Source organism: Cherax quadricarinatus, chromosome 9, assembly GCF_038502225.1.
Source record: "Cherax quadricarinatus isolate ZL_2023a chromosome 9, ASM3850222v1, whole genome shotgun sequence".
NCBI classification, from domain to species: Eukaryota; Metazoa; Arthropoda; class Malacostraca; order Decapoda; family Parastacidae; genus Cherax; species Cherax quadricarinatus.
In genome coordinates, this window is record NC_091300.1 from 18,394,347 (window position 1) to 18,414,592 (window position 20,246).

General features: G+C 39.1%; 1 protein-coding gene across 8 annotated transcripts in view; it reads right to left on the minus strand.

Moving 5' to 3' along the window:
- Positions 1–20,246, minus strand: part of Khc-73 (Kinesin heavy chain 73) — an 886,736-nt gene that overhangs the window by 356,258 nt on the left and 510,232 nt on the right. For all 8 annotated transcript variants that reach the window (XM_070083276.1, XM_070083279.1, XM_070083274.1 and 5 more), the window contains one exon: positions 13,619–13,765. In XM_070083276.1, the coding sequence (XP_069939377.1) occupies positions 13,619–13,765 (147 nt within the window). The remainder of the gene's footprint in view (positions 1–13,618; positions 13,766–20,246) is intronic.

Sequence of the window (20,246 nt, forward strand, 5' to 3'; positions counted from 1 at the left end):
ACCATAGTGTGACAATTTTATGTGGAACAAATCATGGTCAACTGTATCAAAAGCTTTATGTAAATCAATGAAGATCCCCAATGGAACTTCTTTTTTCTCAGTGGTCAGTGGTCAGTGATCAGTCAGTAGTCAGTCGTCACATGAGGTCACAGGCCCTGAGCTGCTTTGGGGATTTGTGTGGACGGTTACAAAGCATGGCTTGCTTTTGCAGTGTTTTAAAAATTGAGGTTGGAGAGTTGAAGGAGGAAGTCTTGCTTCTCCAGGAGGAAATTAGGAGGCTGAAGCTTCACCTCAATGGGTTTGGTGACTGGAATGATGAGGTGGCTAGAATGGTGGAGGGGAATGAGGCTACCAGCAGCGAGGTGAAGTCTGTCTCTCGCTGCGAGGAAGCTGTAGGTGGGGAGGTAGCAACGGCTACCAGCAGTGAGGTGCAGCACAGCACCTGCTACAAGTGGCAAGTGGTTCCCAGTAATGGGAAGAGCATTAAAATAAGGAAAGTTAAGAGAGAAGATTTGAAGGTAGGAAATCGCTTCTCTGTTCTTCAGGATGAGTGTACTTCAGTGGCCAGTGAAGGTAAAGGTACTACTTCCCCTGCAAATAGAGGTAAGTGCATTCTTGTGGTTGGTGACTCACAGGTAAGATATATGGACCATGCTTTCTGTAATAGGAATAAGAAGGTAAGAGACAGAGTGTGCTTCCCTGGAGCTGGTGTTAGTGACATAGTCAACAGGTTGGATAATATCATGTCAGGTAATGGGAACAAACCTATTATGTTTCAGTGCTGGTGGAAATGATATTGGGAAGGGTAGGAGAGAAGAGCTGCTAGATAAGTACAGGTCAGCTATAGATTTAAGTAAGTCTAAGGGAGGGGTCCCAATCATATGCAGCATCTTGCCTAGAAGGGAAGTGGGCAATGAATGGTTGTCTAGGGCAATTGGTGTAAATTGCTGGCTAGACAGATACTGCAAGGAACTTGCAATCCCATTCATTGACAACTGGGACAACTTTTATGGCAAACATGATATGTATGCAAGGGATGGGGTACATCTCTCTGGGGCAGGGGTGGTAGCACTTGCAAACTCAATCGAGAGGGCCATTGCTGAAATGCATAGGATTTTAAACTGATAGAAGATAGAGGTATGGGTGTGTGTGGGAAAAGTCAGGTTGCAACACTAGGGTTGAAAACAGTAAATGTATAAAAGACATTCATCAAGAAGTTATAAATAAAGACAATAGATCAGGTCAGCAAACAAAGGGAGACATCAGAGGGCAGCAAGGGATTAGCTCCCTTAAGGTCTACTATACTAATAGCAGGAGTGTAAGAAATAAGATAGATGAGCTAAGATTAATTGCAAGTGCAGGTAACATAGATATCATTGCTATAACAGAGACCTGGCTCAATCTGAACGATAGAGAGATGCCTTCTGAATGTCACATACAAGGCTATAAATTATTCCACACTGACAGGGTCAACAGGAAGGGTGGTGGAGTAGCGATGTATGTCAGAGACAATTTAAATTGTTGTATTAGACAAGATATAAAATTAGAAGCATCAGCCACTGAATCTGTTTGGTTACAGCTTCTTGAGGGCCGTGAAAAACTAATTTTGGGTGTGATTTACAGGGCCCCAAATCTTGATAGGGAGTGCGATAAACTTCTATGGGATGAAATTCGTAAGGCATCTACATACGAAAATGTTGTGATAATGGGAGATTTCAACTACAGACAGATTGACTGGAACAATTTGACAGGAAATTTAGAGTCAAGTGACTTTCTTGATATGATTCAGGATTTTTTTCAAAACAGTTTTTGACAGAACCAACGAAAGGAAATAACCTGCTTGACTTGGTTCTTACCAGCAGGGAAATGCTAATTAATAATCTTGAGGTTAATGATGAGCTTGGGGAAAGTGATCACAAATCACTCAGTCTCAATATATCATGGAATTCCCCTAATAATGGCAATCAAGTCTCTGTCCCTGACTTCCGCTTGGCTGATTTCATAGGGCTGAAAAACTACTTGGGTGGGCTGAACGGGAATGACCTGACTGTGTGCCAGGTAGGTGGTGATGATTGCCGATATGATGTTTTCCAGGGCATAGTTCTAGCTGCTCAGACAACTTATGTTCCAAATAGGGAAATCAAATCAAACAAAAATGATCCTAAATGGATGAACAATAGATTAAAACATCTCATTGGTCAAAAGAGAAGCATATATAGGCAAATCAAAAGAGGAGAAATCAATATATTCAGTTAAAGAGAGAAATAAAAAAGGGAATAAGGAAAGCAAAAAGAGATTATGAGGTTAAAGTTGCAAGAGACTCGGAGACTAACCCAAAAGGATTCTTTCAGATATACAGAAGTAAGATCAGGGACAAGATTGGCCCACTCAAAAGTTACTCGGGTCAGCTCACAGACAGTGATAAGGAAATGTGTAAATTTTTTATTTATTTATTTATTTATTTATTATTAATTTGGAAAGATACATAGACATACAAAGAAATACAGTGGTTAAGTGTAACATGCCAAAAGCCCCTTGTATGCAGAGCATTATGGGCAGGCTTAAAATTAACTTAAGATTAGCTAAGCAATGATATATTCAGTGGTAAAAATTATAGTGAACAAATAACAATTAAGCACAAATGAGTATTTCAAAGACAGGCCATACGGTCATTTGCTGAGTTGCTGTGCATTCAATAGAATGGTAATGTAATTAAAAAAACAAAGTTTGATAGGGTCACAGGTAAAACATTTATGAGATACAGTTATTCAGTATTTATTTAGTTGTGGGTGAGTGATTTTTAAGAAGAGACTTGAATTTATAAACAGTGTTTCTTTTATATTCACAGGTGATGAATTCCAGATTTTTGGGCCTTTTATGTGCGTTGAGTTTTTGCATAGTGTGAGATGGACACGAGGAACATCAAGAGTGATCTGTGCCTTGTGAGGTTGGTAAGGAGACTTTTGAGGGGCGGGTTAATATCAGAGTTAAGTGTTCTATGTATGTAGTAGGTACAATAATAAGTATGGATGTTTTGTATGGTGAGTAGGTTTAGAGTTTTGAAAATTGGTGGAGTGTGCTGCCTGTAGTGGTTATTTATCATCATTCTGACTGCAGCCTTTTGTTGGGTAATTAATGGTCTGAGATGGTTTATTGTTGTTGAGCCCCATGCACAAATTCCATAGGTGAGAAAGGGGTAAATAAGTGAGTGATATAGGGCTTGGGTGAGAGAAGACGAATGTAATGTCATCTGCAAATAGTGTGGGTTTGAGTAGTTGTGATGCATTTGGTAGGTCGTTTATGTAAACAAGAAAGAGAAGAGGGCCAAGGACACTTCACTGTGGGACACCAACTGTAATTGGCTGTGTGGAAGAGTTTGCTCCATTTGTGTACACGTATTGGCTTCTGTTGTTGAGGTATGACTTTAGGTAGTTGAGGGAGTGCCCTCTTATACCATAGTGTGGCAATTTTATGTGAAGCAAATCATGGTCAACTGTATCAAAAGCTTTACGTAAATCAATGAAGATCCCCAGTGCGACTTCTTTTTTCTCTAGTGCAGTGTATATTTTTTCTAGCATGTGTATAATAGCATCATTTGTATTTTCATTAGGCCTGAACCCAAACTGACAGGGGTTGAGTATGTTGTGGGAGATGAGGTAAGAATAGATTCACTTATGAATTAATTTTTCGAAGATTTTAGAGAGAGGGTGTAAGTTAGATATTGGCCTATAGTTAATCAAGTCTGTTTGGTCACCTCCTTTATGTATCAGGGCGACCCTTGCTATTTTGAGAACTGTAGTGAAGGTAGAGGATTCGATGAATTTGTTAAAGAGTGTTGCAATGATTGGTGACAGCACTTGTGATGCTTTTTTGTATATAAAGGGTGGTAAGGTATTTAAATCTCCTGTGTTGTTTTTAAGTGTGTTGATAATAAGGGAGACTTCTGTTGGGTTAGTCATGGCTAGGAACAGTGTGTTTGGGTAGTTGCCAGTGAGGTAGTTATTGGGTGGGGTATTTGAGCTTGGGATTTTATTATATCACCTTTTAAGTTGGATAATTTGTTCTCATAATACAATTTTCTAGCCCTTCTTATCAGGCTGGTTAGGATTGACGAGTAACGTTTTGTTTGGTCTCTGGTTATGTGACCCATTCTGTACTGTTTTTCGTATAGGTGCTTTGTATTTATGGCTTTGAGGATGCTGGGTGTCAGCCAGGGACTGTTCAGTCTCTTAGCTGTCATCTGTTTAGATTTTTTTGGGCAGTTCTTGTTATAGAGGTATTGGGTCTTTTTTAGAAATTTATTAATACATTCGTCAATATCTGTATAGTTTTCTAGCTCAATGTGCCAGTCGATGTTTGTCATTGCTGTTGTGAAGTTATTAATGGCTGCCTCATTATGAGGTCTGAAAGTGACTTTAGTAATGTCTTGGGGTAATTTGCTAGATTAGTTATGAGGAAGGTAGGGTAGTGGTCTGTGGTATTATCTCTGATTATGCCTGACTTTAAAGGGGATATGGTGTTGGTCCAGATGTGGTCTAGTAGGGAAACACTAGTCTCTGTAATTCTTGTAGGTTTTGTTACTGTTGGTAGCAACAAGCATTTACTCATAGTGTTTGTGAATTCAGTAACTTGTGGGTCCTGGTCTTGCAGGAGATTTATATTGAAGTCCCCTGAGAGTAGTAAGTGATCTTTATTCATGTGTGCATCAGTTATCATACTTCCTAGGTTTTCACTAAAACGGCTAATGTTTGACTGTGGTAATCTGTAGATTTTTATAACTGTGAGAGGTTTTAGTAAGTACAGTGGACCCCCGCTTAACGATCCCCTCCAAATGCGACCAATTATGTAAGTGTATTTATGTAAGTGCTTTTGTACATGTATGTTTGGGGGTCTGAAATGGACTAATCTACTTCACAATATTCCTTATGGGAAAAAATTCGGTCAGTACTGGCACCTGAACATACTACTGGAATGAAAAAAGTTCGTTAACCGGGGGTCCACTGTATTTGGATTTGAATTTAGCTATTATATATTCCCCATGTTCATATCTTGTGCATGTATTATTGATACATTCTAGGTGGTCTGAGTAGTATACAACTGTGCCACATACTTCCTCTCAGTTTTTACAGAGGAAGATACTAGCGATATTCCAGAAATAATAAATTAGGTAAAACAGGATGATAATAAACTATGCATGATTAGGGTCACAAGTGACATGGTCCTTAGGCAAATAGATAAATTAAAACCTAACAAATCCCCAGGCCCTGATGAACTGTATGCAAGGGTTCTAAAGGAATGTAAAGAGAAGCTTAGCAAACCTTTGGCTAATCTTTCCAACATATCACTACAGACTGGCATGGTGCCAGATAAGTGGAAAATGGCAAATGTGATACCTATTTTCAAAGCAGGTGACAAGTCCTTAGCTTCGAACTATAGATCAGTAGTGGGAAAATTTATGGAATCAATAATTGCCGAGGCAGTTAGTAGCCACCTTGAAAAGCATAAATTAATCAACGAATCTCAGCATGGTTTTACAAAGGGGCGTTCCTGCCTTACGAATTTATTGACTTTTTTTCACTAAGGTATTTGAGGATGAAGATCATGGTAATGAATATGATATTGTGTAGATGGACTTCAGTAAGGCTTTTGACAGGGTCCCACATCAGAGACTATTGAGGAAAATTAAGGCACGTGGAATAGGAGGAGAAATTTTTTCCTGGATAGAGGCATGGTTGACAAATAGGCAGCAGAGAGTTTGCATAAATAGGGAGAAATCAGAGTGGGGAAGCGTCACGAACGGTGTTCCACAGGGGGTCAGTGTTGGGTCCCCTGTTGTTCACAATCTACATAAACGACATTGATGAGGGCATAAAGAGCGACATAAGCAAGTTTGCTGATGACACCAAAATAGGCCGTCCAATTCATTCTGACAAGGGCATTCAATTCAATTCAAAGTTTATTCTCTATAAGGATTACAATGCTGAGTTTACAGAATTTGGTTATTGTGTTGTTTACATGTAGTAAAATACTAATTACAGAGGGTGCCACTAGAACACCTAGCATCACTAGGCATTTCGGGCAGCTTAGAATAGTTCTTAACTTTAAAATATTACAAATTATGAGGTAAGTTGGTATTATGGCTAAGTGACTAAATACTTTTGTGAGTTTAGCAATGTGAATGCTTTTGTTTTGGCACAATACATAGTTTCAGTATTGGAGTATCACAGGCCAACTTATGACTAGTTAGGATTCATTATTTTAAGATTGAGATTGATATTTCTGTTTATGGTCAAATGGGTGAGTGAGTGTAAGTGTGAACCACCAGGTGGTATTCGTGTAATTAGTTGACGGGGTGTATCAGGGAGATAAGATGTTTTCTAATGGTAGTTTTGAAGGTGATGAATGTGTCTGCAGTTCTAGAGTTTTCAGGTAGGGTGTTCCAGATTTTAGGGCCTTTGACATACATTGAATTTTTGTAAAGGTTTAGTCGGACACGGGGAATGTCATAGAGATGTTTGTGTCTGGTGTTATGCCTGTGGGTTCTGTCACAACTATCATGAAAGCATTTTAGGTCAAGGTTAATATTGGAATTTAAGGTCCTGTAGATGTAGATTGCACAGTAGTAAGTGTGGATGTACTGAACAGGGAGTAAGTTTAGATCTATGAAGAGTGGGGGGGGGGAGTGTTGCCAGGGGTGGGATTTAGTGATTATTCTTACTGCGGCTTTTTGTTGGGTTATTATTGGCTTTAGGTGTGTTGCTGCAGTTGATCCCCAAGCACAAATAGCATAGGTGAGGTATGGATAAATAAGTGAGTGGTATAGTGTGAGAAGGGCATTTTGTGGCACATAGTATCGTATCTTGGAGAGGATCCCAACTGTTTTGGATACTTTCTTGGTTATGTGCTGGATATAGGTGCTGAAATTCAGGTTGTTGTCGAGGTATAGGCCTAGGAATTTGCCCTCATTATGTCTGGCAATTAGAGTGTTGTTGATCTTAATGTTAATTTGCGCAACTCCTGCTCTGCTACCAAACATAATATAGTAGGTTTAGTCAGTGTTAAGTGTAAGTTTATTGGCTGTCATCCAAGTCGATATTTTGATCAGCTCCTCGTTAACAATGGTGTTGAGGGTGGCAAGATTAGGGTGAGAGATGACATAAGTCGTGTCGTCAACAAAGAGAATGGGGTTCAGGTGTTGGGATACGTTTGGAAGATCGTTGATGTATATGAGGAAGAGCAGGGGTCCAAGGACACTTCCCTGCGGAACTCCAGTATCAAGTGGCTGTGTTGTTGATGCTGTGTCTTTAATGGTGACATACTGATACCCATTAGTAAGGTAAGATTTGAAATATGCAAGCGCATGGCCTCTTATACCATAATGGTCAAGTTTGTGGAGTAGGATGCCGTGGTCTACTGTGTCAAAAGCTTTTCTTAGGTCAATAAAAATTCCTAGTGGATATTCCTTATTTTCCAATGCTGTGTAAAGCAGATCTAGCATTTTTATGATTGCATCATTAGTGCTTTTATTTTTCCTGAATCCAAACTGGCAGGGGTTGAGTATGTTTTGTGCCATTATAAATGAATATAGTCTCCTGTGCACGAGTTTCTCAAAGATTTTGGATAGCAATGGTAAGTTTGATATTGGCCTATAGTTGTTTAAATCTGTAGGGTCACCACCTTTATGTATTGGTTTAACCCTTGCCGTCTTGAATAGTTTTGGGAAGGTGCTAGTTTCTAGTGACTTGTTAAAAAGTAATGAAATAGCATGCGAAAGGTCATGGACCGCTCGCTTGTACAATAATGGTGGGATATGAGACAGATTCCTTGAGTTATTTTTAAGTGACTTTATAATCTCCGTGACTTCCGTGGGCTCAGTTGGTACAAGATAGAAGGAATTTGGGAAATTCCCATCTAGGTAGTCCCCGGCATGGGCATTGGTACGTGGGATTTTATTGGCGAGATTAGATCCTATGGTTGAGAAGAAGTCGTTTATCTTGTTAGCTGTGTCAGTGGGATGCAGTGGTGTTTCATTAGGTTTAGTTAGGACAATATTCTTGTTTTTTTCAGTTTGTGGGTCCCTAGAATCTGAGAGTGTTTACCAGGTCTTTTTTATATCTACTCTTGTGTCAGTGAATCTACTGGAGTAGTATAGTTGTTTGGCTTTCTTTATTACTTTGGTGAGAACTGATGAATAGTGTTTAAGAATATCTTTGTGTATTAAGCCCTGACTATATTGCTTTTTATATTGGTGTTTCTTATCAATGGATTTCAGGATGGTGCTGGTTAGCCATGGGCAACCAAGCCGTTTGTTTGTGATCTGTTTCGTTTTTATAGGACAATGTTTGTTGTATAGTCTAAGTAATTTGTTAAGAAAAATGTCTGTCCGGTCATCACTACCATTGGCCTTGGAGAATTCTGTGGGCCAGTCAACAGTCTCTAGGTCAGCTGTAAAATTCCTTATTGAGGCCTCGTCATGGAGTCTAAATGAAACTTTGTTGTATTCAAGTGGTGGTTTACTAATGTTTGTCAACAGGAAGGTAGGGTAGTGGTCTGTAGTGCTATCTGTGATTATCCCTGATTTAAGGGGGGGCTAGTATATTGGTCCATATGTGGTCTATTATGGTTGCACTTGTCTCAGTGAGCCTGGTTGGTTTAATTATTGTTGGTATGAGAAGTGTGTTGTTCATATTGTTGATGAAATCAGTTACAGGCTGATCATCTAATAGGCCAAGGTTGATGTTGAAGTCTCCAGCTAAGAGAAGGTGGTGCTTATTCATTTGTCTGTTTGTTATTAGTGCCTTTAATTTCTCACAGAAATTTGGGATGTTTGTGTGGGGTATCCGGTAAATGGCACCAATTGTTATAGGCGTCTTAAGGTTTTTTACAGTAAAATTAGCAAAAATGTATTCCCCATATTCATCACTAAAGCAAGTGGTGCTAATACAAGATAATTGGTTAGAGTAATAGATTGCAATACCACCCCCAACTTGGTATGGTCTGCAGTTGTGGATTGCTGTGTATCCTGGTAGAAGATTTGAATAAACTGATGCAGTGGTCGGAGAAGTGGCAGATGCAGTTTAATATAGACAAATGCAAAGTTCTAAATGTTGGACAGGAAAATAACCATGCCACATATAAACTAAATAATGTAGATCTTAATATTATGGATTGCAAAAAAGATTTAGGAGTTCTGGTTAGCAGTAATCTGAAACCAAGACAGCAGTGCTTAAGTGTTCGCAATAAAGCTAACAGAATCCTTGGCTTCACATCAAGAAGCATATATAATAGGAGCCCTCAGGTTGTTCTTCAACTCTATATATCCTTGGTTAGGCCTCATTTAGATTATGCTGCACAGTTCTGGTCACCGTATTACAGAATGGATATAGATGCTCTGGAAAACATACAAAGGAGGATGACAGAGTTGATCCCATGTATCAGAAATCTTCCCTATGAGGATAGACTGAGGGCCCTGAATCTGCACTCTCTGGAAAGGCAAAAAATAAGGGAGGATATGATTGAGGTGTATAAATGGAAGATAGGATTAAATATAGGGGATGTAAATAACTTGCTGAAAATATCTAGCCTAGACAGGACTCGTAGAAATGGTGTTAAGATGGAAAAATTCAGATTCAGGAAGGATACAGGATAGCACTGGTTTCGTAATAGAGTTGTGGATGAGTGGAACAAACTCCCGAGTACAGTTATAGAGGCTAAAACGTTGTGTAGTTTTAAAAATAGGTTAGATAAATACATGAGTGGGTGTGGGTGGGTGTGAGTTGGACCTGATTAGCTTGTGCTACTAGGTCAGTTGCCGTGTTCCCTCCTTAAGTGAATGTGACCTGACCTGACTAGGTTGGGGCGTTGGCTAAGGCGGTAGGAGACTTGGACCTGCCTCGCATGGGCCAGTAGGCCTGCTGCAGTGTTCCTTCTTTCTTATGTTCTCGAGTGCAGTGTATATTTGTTCTAGCATGTGTATAATAGCATCATTCATATTTTTACTAGGCCTGAATCCAAACTGACAGGGGTTGAGTATGTTGTGGGAGATGAGGTAGGACTAGATTCACATATGAATTAATTTTTTGAAGATTTTAGAGAGAGGGTGTAAGTTGGATATTGGCCTATAGTTATTCAAGTCTGTTTGATCTCCTCCTTTATGTATCGGGGTGACCCTCGCTATTTTGAGAACTGTAGGGAAGGTAGAGGATTTGATGGATTTGTTAAAGAGTGTTGCAATGATTGGTGACAGCACTTGTGAAGCTTTTTTGTATATAAAAGGTGGTAAGGTATTTAAATCTCCTGTCTTGTTTTTTAGTGTGTTGATAATAAGGGAGACTTCTGTTGGGTTAGTTAAAGCTAGGAACAGTATGTTCGGGTAGTTGTCAGTGAGGTATTCACTGGGTGGGGTATTTGAGCTTGGGATTTTATCGGCAAGGTTTTTTCTTAAGGTGGAGAAGAAAACATTGAGTCTGCTGTTTCAGTTGTTAGGTGTTAGGGTTCATCTGGTTTTGTTAGTTTGATTGCTTTGTTTCCTGGTATCTTTTTTGTTCCTAGAATTTCAGGTAGGGTTTTCCAGGTCTTTTTCATATCACCTTTTAAGGTGGATAATCTGTTCTCATAATACAATTTTTTTGCCCTTCTTATCAGGCTGGTTAGGATTGATGAGTAACGTTTTGTTTGGTCTCTGGTTAAGTGACCTATTCTGTACTGTTTTTCGTATAGGTGCTTTATATTTATGGATTTGAGAATGCTGGGTGTCAGCCAGAGACTGTTCAGTCTCTTAGCTGTGATCTAATATTGTCATTCTTGACCTTACCCTTCCAGCCATAAGTGAGATGAGGAGGTACAAAAAGAAATGGGCATTAAACTCATCCAGTTGTAGGCCTCCATTTTCTATTTATCTAAATTTTCTATTTACCTTAATTTTTACCCTAATTTTTATATTTGCAAGTATGGTACAGAATACAGTAGGGCCCTGTTTTATGGCATTTCGCTAATACAGACATTTCAAATTATGACCAAAACTCATTATATGGCTCCCCACCCCCACCTGACTTGCTAATATGGTCTCCGAACACTACTCTGTTTACATTCTACATGAGCTCCACGTCTCTCCACTATGTCTAGAAACTTTCCAAAATTTCAAGCGTTTTAAAGTTACTACATATTTTATATACTGGAGACTGTTATATTACATGGTTTTATTTGGCATGTTTTGGTTATTGGGCTATTGAAAAATTGCAGCACAATTTTGTGCAACACTTTGTAAAATTAACTTAACATGGCTCGGTTTGCAGTGTCGCCCGTGGGATACTTCCCCAACACAGCTAGGAGCTAGCTGTGTTTATTATTATGTTTATAGATTGAGTTTAGATCTTTTAATTGTCATATCTTGCATCTGCCAAGCAATCACGGCACCCAGTAGGCATACAAGTGTTGCTGAAAGTGGCAAGAAAAGGTTTAAGCATTTAAGTCTAGGAGTTACGAAGAAAATCAAAATATTAGACAAGCTTAAGAATGGATCATGTGTGGTGGATATAATGAGGGCCTATGGCCTTAATGAAGCATCAATTTGTACAATTAAAAAGAATGAGGTGAATATATGAGCTTTTGTAATGAATAACCCAGGATGTCATCTAATGACAAGAATGACATGTAGATCACAACAATAAAACTGAAAACTCATTGCTTGAGTGGACCGAACAAAAGACAAAGAAAGATGCACCACTTAATTTCATCTTAATTAGGGAAAAGGCCTTACAGTTGTTTAAAGTAGTGTGTGATAAGGAAGTTGTGGAACCAGCACAGACTGGATGCGAGCTTCCCCCTCAAACAACTTTTTTTTAGAACTCCAGATCTTACAAAAATAAAAGTGAATATATAATTGTAGTTCATTGTTGTGATGTATTATGTTTTTTTTTCTGTTTAAGACTATAACTGCAACAGAAATAATAGTATTTCTTACCTTAAATTGTGGATGCTGGCATTTGTCGATGATTGTAAAGAGAGTGGAGAGCTATGCTGTGGCCCTACTGGGCTGAGGTGGATGGTAGAGGTTGTGGTACTGAGGTCAATGGTTGTACTGGAGTGTGCATAAATTCTGTAATGGATTTCTCTTTTATTTTACCCTGCAGTACATTATACAACTGACAGTAAGGCATCAGCTGCTCTAAACAGTTTCAGGGTCCTCTTCAGTGAAAAAGTCTAACTTTAAGTCAGTCAGTAAATCAGTCAAGTCAGTAAAACAGTCAAGTCAATGACTCAGTCAGTCAAGTCAATAAGTCAGTCAAGCCAGTAAATCAGTCAAGTCAGTGAGTGAAGTCAGTCAAATCAGTCAAGTAAGTCAATCAAGTCAGTCAAGTCAGTCAGACAGTCAAATCAATCAGTCAAGTCAGTCAAGTAAGTCAGTCAAATAAATCAGTCAGTTAAATCAGTTAGTCAGTCGAGTAAGTCAAGTCTGTCAGTCTAGTAAGTCAGTTAAGTAAGTCAGTCAATTCAGTCAGTCAAGTCAATTAGTCAGTTAGTCAAGTCAGTCCTTCAGTTATTCATCACACAAATTCATATATTTACCTCAGTCTTTTTAATTGCACAAACTGACAGTTCATTACAGCCACAGGCTATGTCTTGTCTAATATCTCTATTTTCTTCTTTAACTCTAACATCTAAACACTTATACCTTTTCTTGCCATTTTCAGCAACAATGGTATGCCTACTGGGTGCCATGATTGCTTGGCAGATACAAGATATGGTAATTAAAAAATCAAAACACAATTCACAAACACAGCTAGCTCCTAGGGAGCATTCGTACTGGACACATATTCACGTTATGAAGCATTTATGTGTATTTATGAATGAAAAAATGTGATTCACTTTATGGCAATCCCCGTTTTATGGCGGAAGCCTGGAACCTAACCCGCCATATAAGTGGGGCCTTACTGAATACTCATAAAATTTTGTTATGTACAAACTTCTAAAAGTGAAATTTTAAAGCAATTTAAATCCAAGCTTTGTCATATGTTTTACATTACATGATTTTTTCCTTTATTTTTCATGTGAATTACCTAAAATTTTGCTAATGTATTTTCTACAGCAAGGTTTTCTGTTAATTTCAGTTTTTAAAAAATTCAGGTATGAAGCTGGTGGCCTGGAAAGGGCTCTGGTGGCCTGGTGGTTAACGCTCTCGCTTCACACGGTGAGGGCCTGGGTTCGATTCCCAGCCAGAGTAGAAACATTGGACGTGTTTCTTTCCACCTGTTGGCTATGTTCCCCATCAGTAAAATGGGTACCTGGGTGTTAGTCGACTGGTGTGGGTCGCATCCTGGGACACTGACCTAAGGAGGCCTGGTCACAGACCGGGCCGCGGGGGCGTTGACCCCCGGAACTCTCTCCAGATAAACTCCAGATAAAAACCCCTGAAACTCATCATTTTCTCCTTCCTTCTCAAGCATGCTAGACTCACCCATAGAATTCAAAATAGAGAATTCTTTTATAACACTTATGTACCTACTTAGAAAATAAAACAATCATTTTATTTTTAATCCTAATAAACAGCAAGGGTTTACTGTACTTCATTTGATCACATGCTTAACTGAGGAATGTATATACATTTCAAAACTCTTACTTGCTGATCAAGATACATTCTTCTTCGCTTCAGAGCTTCACTCCATCGCTCCCGAAGAACACTGAGGTCTTCCTCTGTGTAGGAGTCAAGCTGTCTTTGGCACCTCAAACGACCACACACTGATCCAATGCTTATATTCGTAATAGCCTGAAATTTATCCAGGAAGAGCTTAGATAATGCTCCACATGACAGCCTTCCATGCTATTTATGTAAAAACATCAAGTCAAATAGTACAGATTAAAGACTTTTATTACTGTATTTATAAATGCTGAATCACAATTCACTGGAAATTACCATACAGACATACCTTGATATACATCAAGTAAAATCAGAAAATCATAACATTATGGGGACATTTTCAATATACAGTTGACCCCTGAACAATGCAGGGGTTAGGGGCATCGACCCCTTGTGCTGTCAAAAATCCATGTATAACTTTTGACTCCTCAAAAACTTAACCACTAATGGCCTACTGTTGACCAGAAGCCTCACCGATAACATAAATAGCCAAGTAACACATATTTTGTAAGTTACATGTATTATACACTGTATTCTTACAATAAAGTAAGCTAGAGAAAAGGAAATGTTATTAAGAAAATCATAAGGTAGAGAAAATACATTTAGAGTACACCTACCATCCGACTTACGACCAAGTTCGGTTCTGAGAAACCGGTCGTAAGTCGAAATGGTCGTAAGTCGAACTTTACTACTGAATATCAACATCACATTTTTGTAATGACTTTATTTTATTGTTTTATTTTGGTATTTCATGTTTTTCTTTACTTTTTAAGCTGTTAGTACTGTATTTTATACTGTAAGGTTTAGGATAAACACTGTGTACAACACAAATACATGTAGTTGTTTATTTCCCAGAAATTTGGCATAAAAAACACGGTCGTAAGTTGAGTGGTCGTAAGTCGAGCAGGTCATAAGTCGGATGGTAGGTGTACTGTACTGTATTTATTGATACTGTAACTTTATATCATCTGTTTACAAGACGAATCATCTGTCTGTCAGCACCTACATCAATATTATTAGTATATATGATACCAAACATTGTATACATTATATGTATTATTAATATTTTACATCAAAAATGAAAAGATAATGTGAAAAAGAAATTCATATTTATTTATTATTTAAAATTGCATCCTTATGTATTTTACATTATTCTCTCAACATGTACAATCTGTAATAATAATAATAATATATTATATTATTATTATTTTTTTGCTGATGATACTGTGCTTAGGGAGATTCTAAAGAAAAGTTGCAAAGGTTAATAGACAAGTTTGGGAGTGTGTGTAAAGGTAGAAAGTTGAAAGTGAACATAGATAAGAGTAAGGTGATGAGGGTATCAAAGGATTTAGATTAAGAAAAATTGGACATCACATTGGAGAGAGGGCGTATGGAAGAAGTGAATTTTTATTTTATTATCACACTGGCCGATTCCCACCAAGGCAGGGTGGCCCGAAAAAGAAAAACTTTCACCATCATTCACTCCATCACTGTCTTGCCAGAAGGGTGCTTTACACTACAGTTTTTAAACTGCAACATTAACACCCCTCCTTCAGAGTGCAGGCACTGTGAATATTTTCAGATATTTGGGAGTTGACTTGTCAGCAAATGGGTTTATGAAAGATGAGGTTAACCATAGAACTGATGAAGGAAAAAAGGTGAGTGGTGCGTTGAGGTATCTGTGGAGACAAAAAACGTTATCTATGGAAGCAAAGAATGGAATGTATGAAAGTATAGTGGTACCAACACTCTTATATGGGTGTGAAGCTTGGGTTGTAAATGCTGCAGCGAGGAAGTGGCTGGAGGCAGTGGAGATGTCCTATCGAAGGGCAATGTGTGGTGTAAATATTTTTTATTATTATCACACTGGCAGATTCCCACCAAGGCAGGGTGGCCCGAAAAAGAAAAACTTTCACCATCATTCACTCCATCACTGTCTTGCCAGAAGGGTGCTTTACACTACAGTTTTAAACTGCAACATTAACACCCCTCCTTCAGAGTGCAGGCACTGTACTTCCCATCCCCAGGACTCAAGTCCGGCCCGCCGGTTTCCCTGAACCCCTTCATAAATGTTACTTTGCTCACACTCCAACAGCATGTCAAGTATTAAAAACCATTTGTCTCCATTCACTCCTATCAAACACGCTCACGCATGCCTGCTGGAAGTCCAAGCCCCTCGCACACAAAACTTCCTTTACCCCCTCCCTCCAACCTTTCCTAGGCCGACCCCTACCCCACTTTCCTTCCACTACAGACTGATACACTCTTGAAGTCACTCTGTTTTGGTCCATTCTCTCTACATGTCCGAACTACCTCAACAACCCTTCCTCAGCCCTCTGAACAACAGTTTTGGTAATCCCGCACCTCTTCCTAACTTCCAAACTACGAATTCTCTGCATTATATTCACACCACACATTGCCCTCAGACATGACATCTCCACTGCCTCCAGCCTTCTCCTCACTGCAACATTCATCACCCACGCTTCACACCCATATAAGAGCGTTGGTAAAACTATACTTTCATACATTCCCCTCTTTGCCTCCAAGAACAAAGTTCTTTGTCTCCACAGACTCCTAAGTGCACCACTCACCCTTTTCCCCTCATCAATTCTATGATTCACCTCAACTTTCATAGACCCATCCGCTGACACGTCCACTCCCAAATATCTGAATACATTCACCTCCTCCATACTCTCTCCCTCCAATCTGATATCCAATCTTTCATCACCTAATATTTTTGTTATCCTCATAACCTTACTCTTTCCTGTATTCACTTTTAATTTTCTTCTTTTGCACACCATACCAAATTCATCCACCAATCTCTGCAACTTCTCTTCAGAATCTCCCAAGAGCACAGTGTCATCAGCAAAGAGCAACTGTGACAACTCCCACTTTATGTGTGATTCTTTATCTTTTAACTCCACGCCTCTTGCCAAGACCCTCGCATTTACTTCTCTTACAACCCCATCTATAAATATATTAAACAACCACGGTGACATCACACATCCTTGTCTAAGGCCTACTTTTACTGGGAAATAATTTCCCTCTTTCCTACATACTCTAACTTGAGCCTCACTATCCTCGTAAAAACTCTTCACTGCTTTCAGTAACCTACCTCCTACACCATACACCTGCAACATCTGCCACATTGCCCCCCTATCCACCCTGTCATATGCCTTTTCCAAATCCATAAATGCCACAAAGACCTCTTTAGCCTTATCTAAATACTGTTCACTTATATGTTTCACTGTAAACACCTGGTCCACAAACCCCCTACCTTTCCTAAAGCCTCCTTGTTCATCTGCTATCCTATTCTCAGTCTTACTCTTAATTCTTTCAATAATAACTCTACCATTCACTTTACCAGGTATACTCAACAGACTTATCCCCCTATAATTTTTGCACTCTCTTTTGTCCCCTTTGCCTTTATACAAAGGAACTATGCATGCTCTCTGCTAATCCCTAGGTACCTTACCCTCTTCCATACATTTATTGAATAATTGCACCAACCACTCCAAAACTATATCCCCACCTGCTTTTAACATTTCTATCTTTATCCCATCAATCCCGGCTGCCTTACCCCCTTTCATTTTACCTACTGCCTCACGAATTTCCCCCACACTCACAACTGGCTCTTCCTCACTCCTACAAGATGTTATTCCTCCTTGCCCTATACACGAAATCACAGCTTCCCTATCTTCATCAACATTTAACAATTCCTCAAAATATTCCCTCCATCTTCCCAATACCTCTAACTCTCCATTTAATAACTCTCCTCTCCTATTTTTAACTGACAAATCCATTTGTTCTCTAGGCTTCCTTAACTTGTTAATCTCACTCCATAAAAATATTATGCAGAGAATTTGGAGTGTGGAAATTAGGAAGTGTGGAGTCACTAAAAGTATTAGTGAGAGGGCTGAAGAGGGGGCTGTTAAGGTGATTTGGTCATTTAGAGAGAATGGATCAAAGTAGAATGATTTGGAGAGCATATAAATCTTTAGGGGGAATGAAGGTGGGGTAGGGGGTCATCCTCGAAAAGATTGGAGGGAGGGGGTAAATTAGGTTTTGTGGGCAAGGGGCTTGGACTTCCAGCAAGTGTATGTGATAGGAGTACAGTGGACCCCCGGTTAACGATATTTTTTCACTCCGTAAGTATGTTCAGGAGCCAGTACTGACCGAATTTATTCCCATAAGGAATATTGTGAAGTAGATTAGTCCATTTCAGACCCCCAAACATACACGTACAAATGCACTTACATAAATACACTTACATAATTGGTCGCATTCGGAGGTAATCGTTATGCGGGGGTCCACTGTAAATGGAGACGAATGGTTTTTGGGACTTGACAAGCTGGAGTGTGAGCAGGGTAATATTTAGTGAAGGGATTCAAGGAGACCGGTTATTATAGATTTAGCTGGACTTGAGTCCTGGAAATGGGAAGTACGCTTTAAAGGAGGGGTCTGGGATACTGACAGTTTGGAGGGACTTCTAAACTGCCGTATCCGAGCACCTCTGCAAAGACAATGATTATGTATAAGTGAGGTGAAAGTGTTGAATGATGAAAGTATTTTCTTTTTTGGGATTTTCCTTCTTTTTGGGTCACCCTGCCTCAGTGGGAGATAGCCGACTTGTTGAACAAAAATAAAAAAAATATTATTATTATTATATATTTATTTCAACACACAAGCCGTCTCCTACCGAGGCAGGGTGATCCAAAAAAGAAAGAAACACTTTCACCACCATTCACACATAATCAGAGAAAGGATGTTCCAGAGATAGGACACAGAAACATGAGGTCACAATTGGAAGTTGAAGACTGGGATGTGTCAAAGGGATGTTAGGAAGTATTTCTTCAGCCATAGAGTTGTCAAGAAGTAGAATAGTCTGGAAAGTGACATAGTGGAGGTAGGAACTATACACAGTTTTAAGATGAGATTTCATAAAGCTCAAGGAGCAGGGAGAGAGAGAGGACCTAGTAGCAACCAGTGAAGAGGAAGGCCAGGAGCTATGACTTGACTCCTGCAACCACAAATAGGCGAGTACAAATTGGTGAATACTGTCTTTGCAGGGGTGCTCAGATATGACAGTTTAAATGTCACTCCAAACAGCCAATATCCCAAACCCCTCCTTTAAAGTGTAGGCACTGTACTTCCCACCTCCAGGACTTGAGTCCAGCTAACCAGTTTCCCTGAATCCCTTCACAAAATAATATATTACATTATTATTATTATTATTATTATTATTATTATTATTATTATTATTATTATATATATTTTTTTTAACATGTCAGCCATTTCCCACTGAGGTAGGGTGACTCAAAAAGAAAGAAAAACCCAAAAAGGAAAAAAAAAAACTTTCATCATCATTCAACACTTTCACCATCACTGTCTTTGCAGAGGTGCTCAGGTACGACAGCATAGACATCCCTCCAACTGCCAATATCCCAAACCCCTCCTTTAAAGTGCAGGCATTGTACTTACCATTTCCAGTACTCAAGTCCAGCTATTAAAAATAACCGGTTTCCCTGAATCCCTTCACTAAATATTACCCTGCTCACACACAAACAGATCGTCAGGTCCCAAATACCATTCGTCTCCATTCACTCCTATCGAACACGCTCATGCACGCCTGCTGGAAGTCCAAACCCCTTGCCCACAAAACCTCCCTTACCCCTTCCTTCCAACCTTTTCGAGGACGACCCCTACCCTGCCTTCCTTCCCCTACAGATTTATATGCTCTCCATGTCATTCTACTTTGATCCATTCTCTCTAAATGACCAAACCACCTCAACAACCCCTCTTCAGCCCTCTGACTAATACTTTTATTAACTCCACACCTTCTCCTAATTTCCACACTCCGAATTTTCTGCCTAATATTTACACCACACATTGCCCTTAGACAGGACATCACTGCCTCCAACTGCCTCCTCGCTGCTGCATTCACAACACAAGCTTCACACCCATATAAGAGTGTTGGTACTACATACTATACTTTCATACATTCCCTTCTTTGCCTCCATAGATAATGTTTTTTGTCTCCACATATACCTCAACACACCACTCACCTTTTTTCCCTCAACAATTCTATGATTAACCTCATCCTTCATAAATCCATCCATGTCTTTGCAAATACGACATTGAGATTATGTATTTACAATAATGGGTTGCAATGCAAAGAGAGCCTCTATTATGCCTACGCATTATGGGCCGACTTAACATTATTGGCTTACTGACTACTTAACACTAAGAATTATATCATAGTTGTACAGTAGAATATTAATTATATCAAAGCTGTACAGTAGATTATTAATTATAAGTGAATCTAATTTATATAAGACGAAAGATATATTCATATATTCAAAAATGCATTTTGTGAAAACAATGATTCAGTTACGTATATTCCTGTCGACAATGGATAAAAGGTTCAAAAGTAATTGTTGAAATTATGACGTGGGAATACATATTGAGTATGTGAGTATTGAGTATTGAGCATTTAGTCTAGGGTGATTAAGTGACTTTTGAGAAGAGTCTTAAATTGATTTTCTGACTGGGTTACTTTAGTATCTTCTGGTAATGAATTCCATATTTTGGGGCCCTTTATGTGCATAGA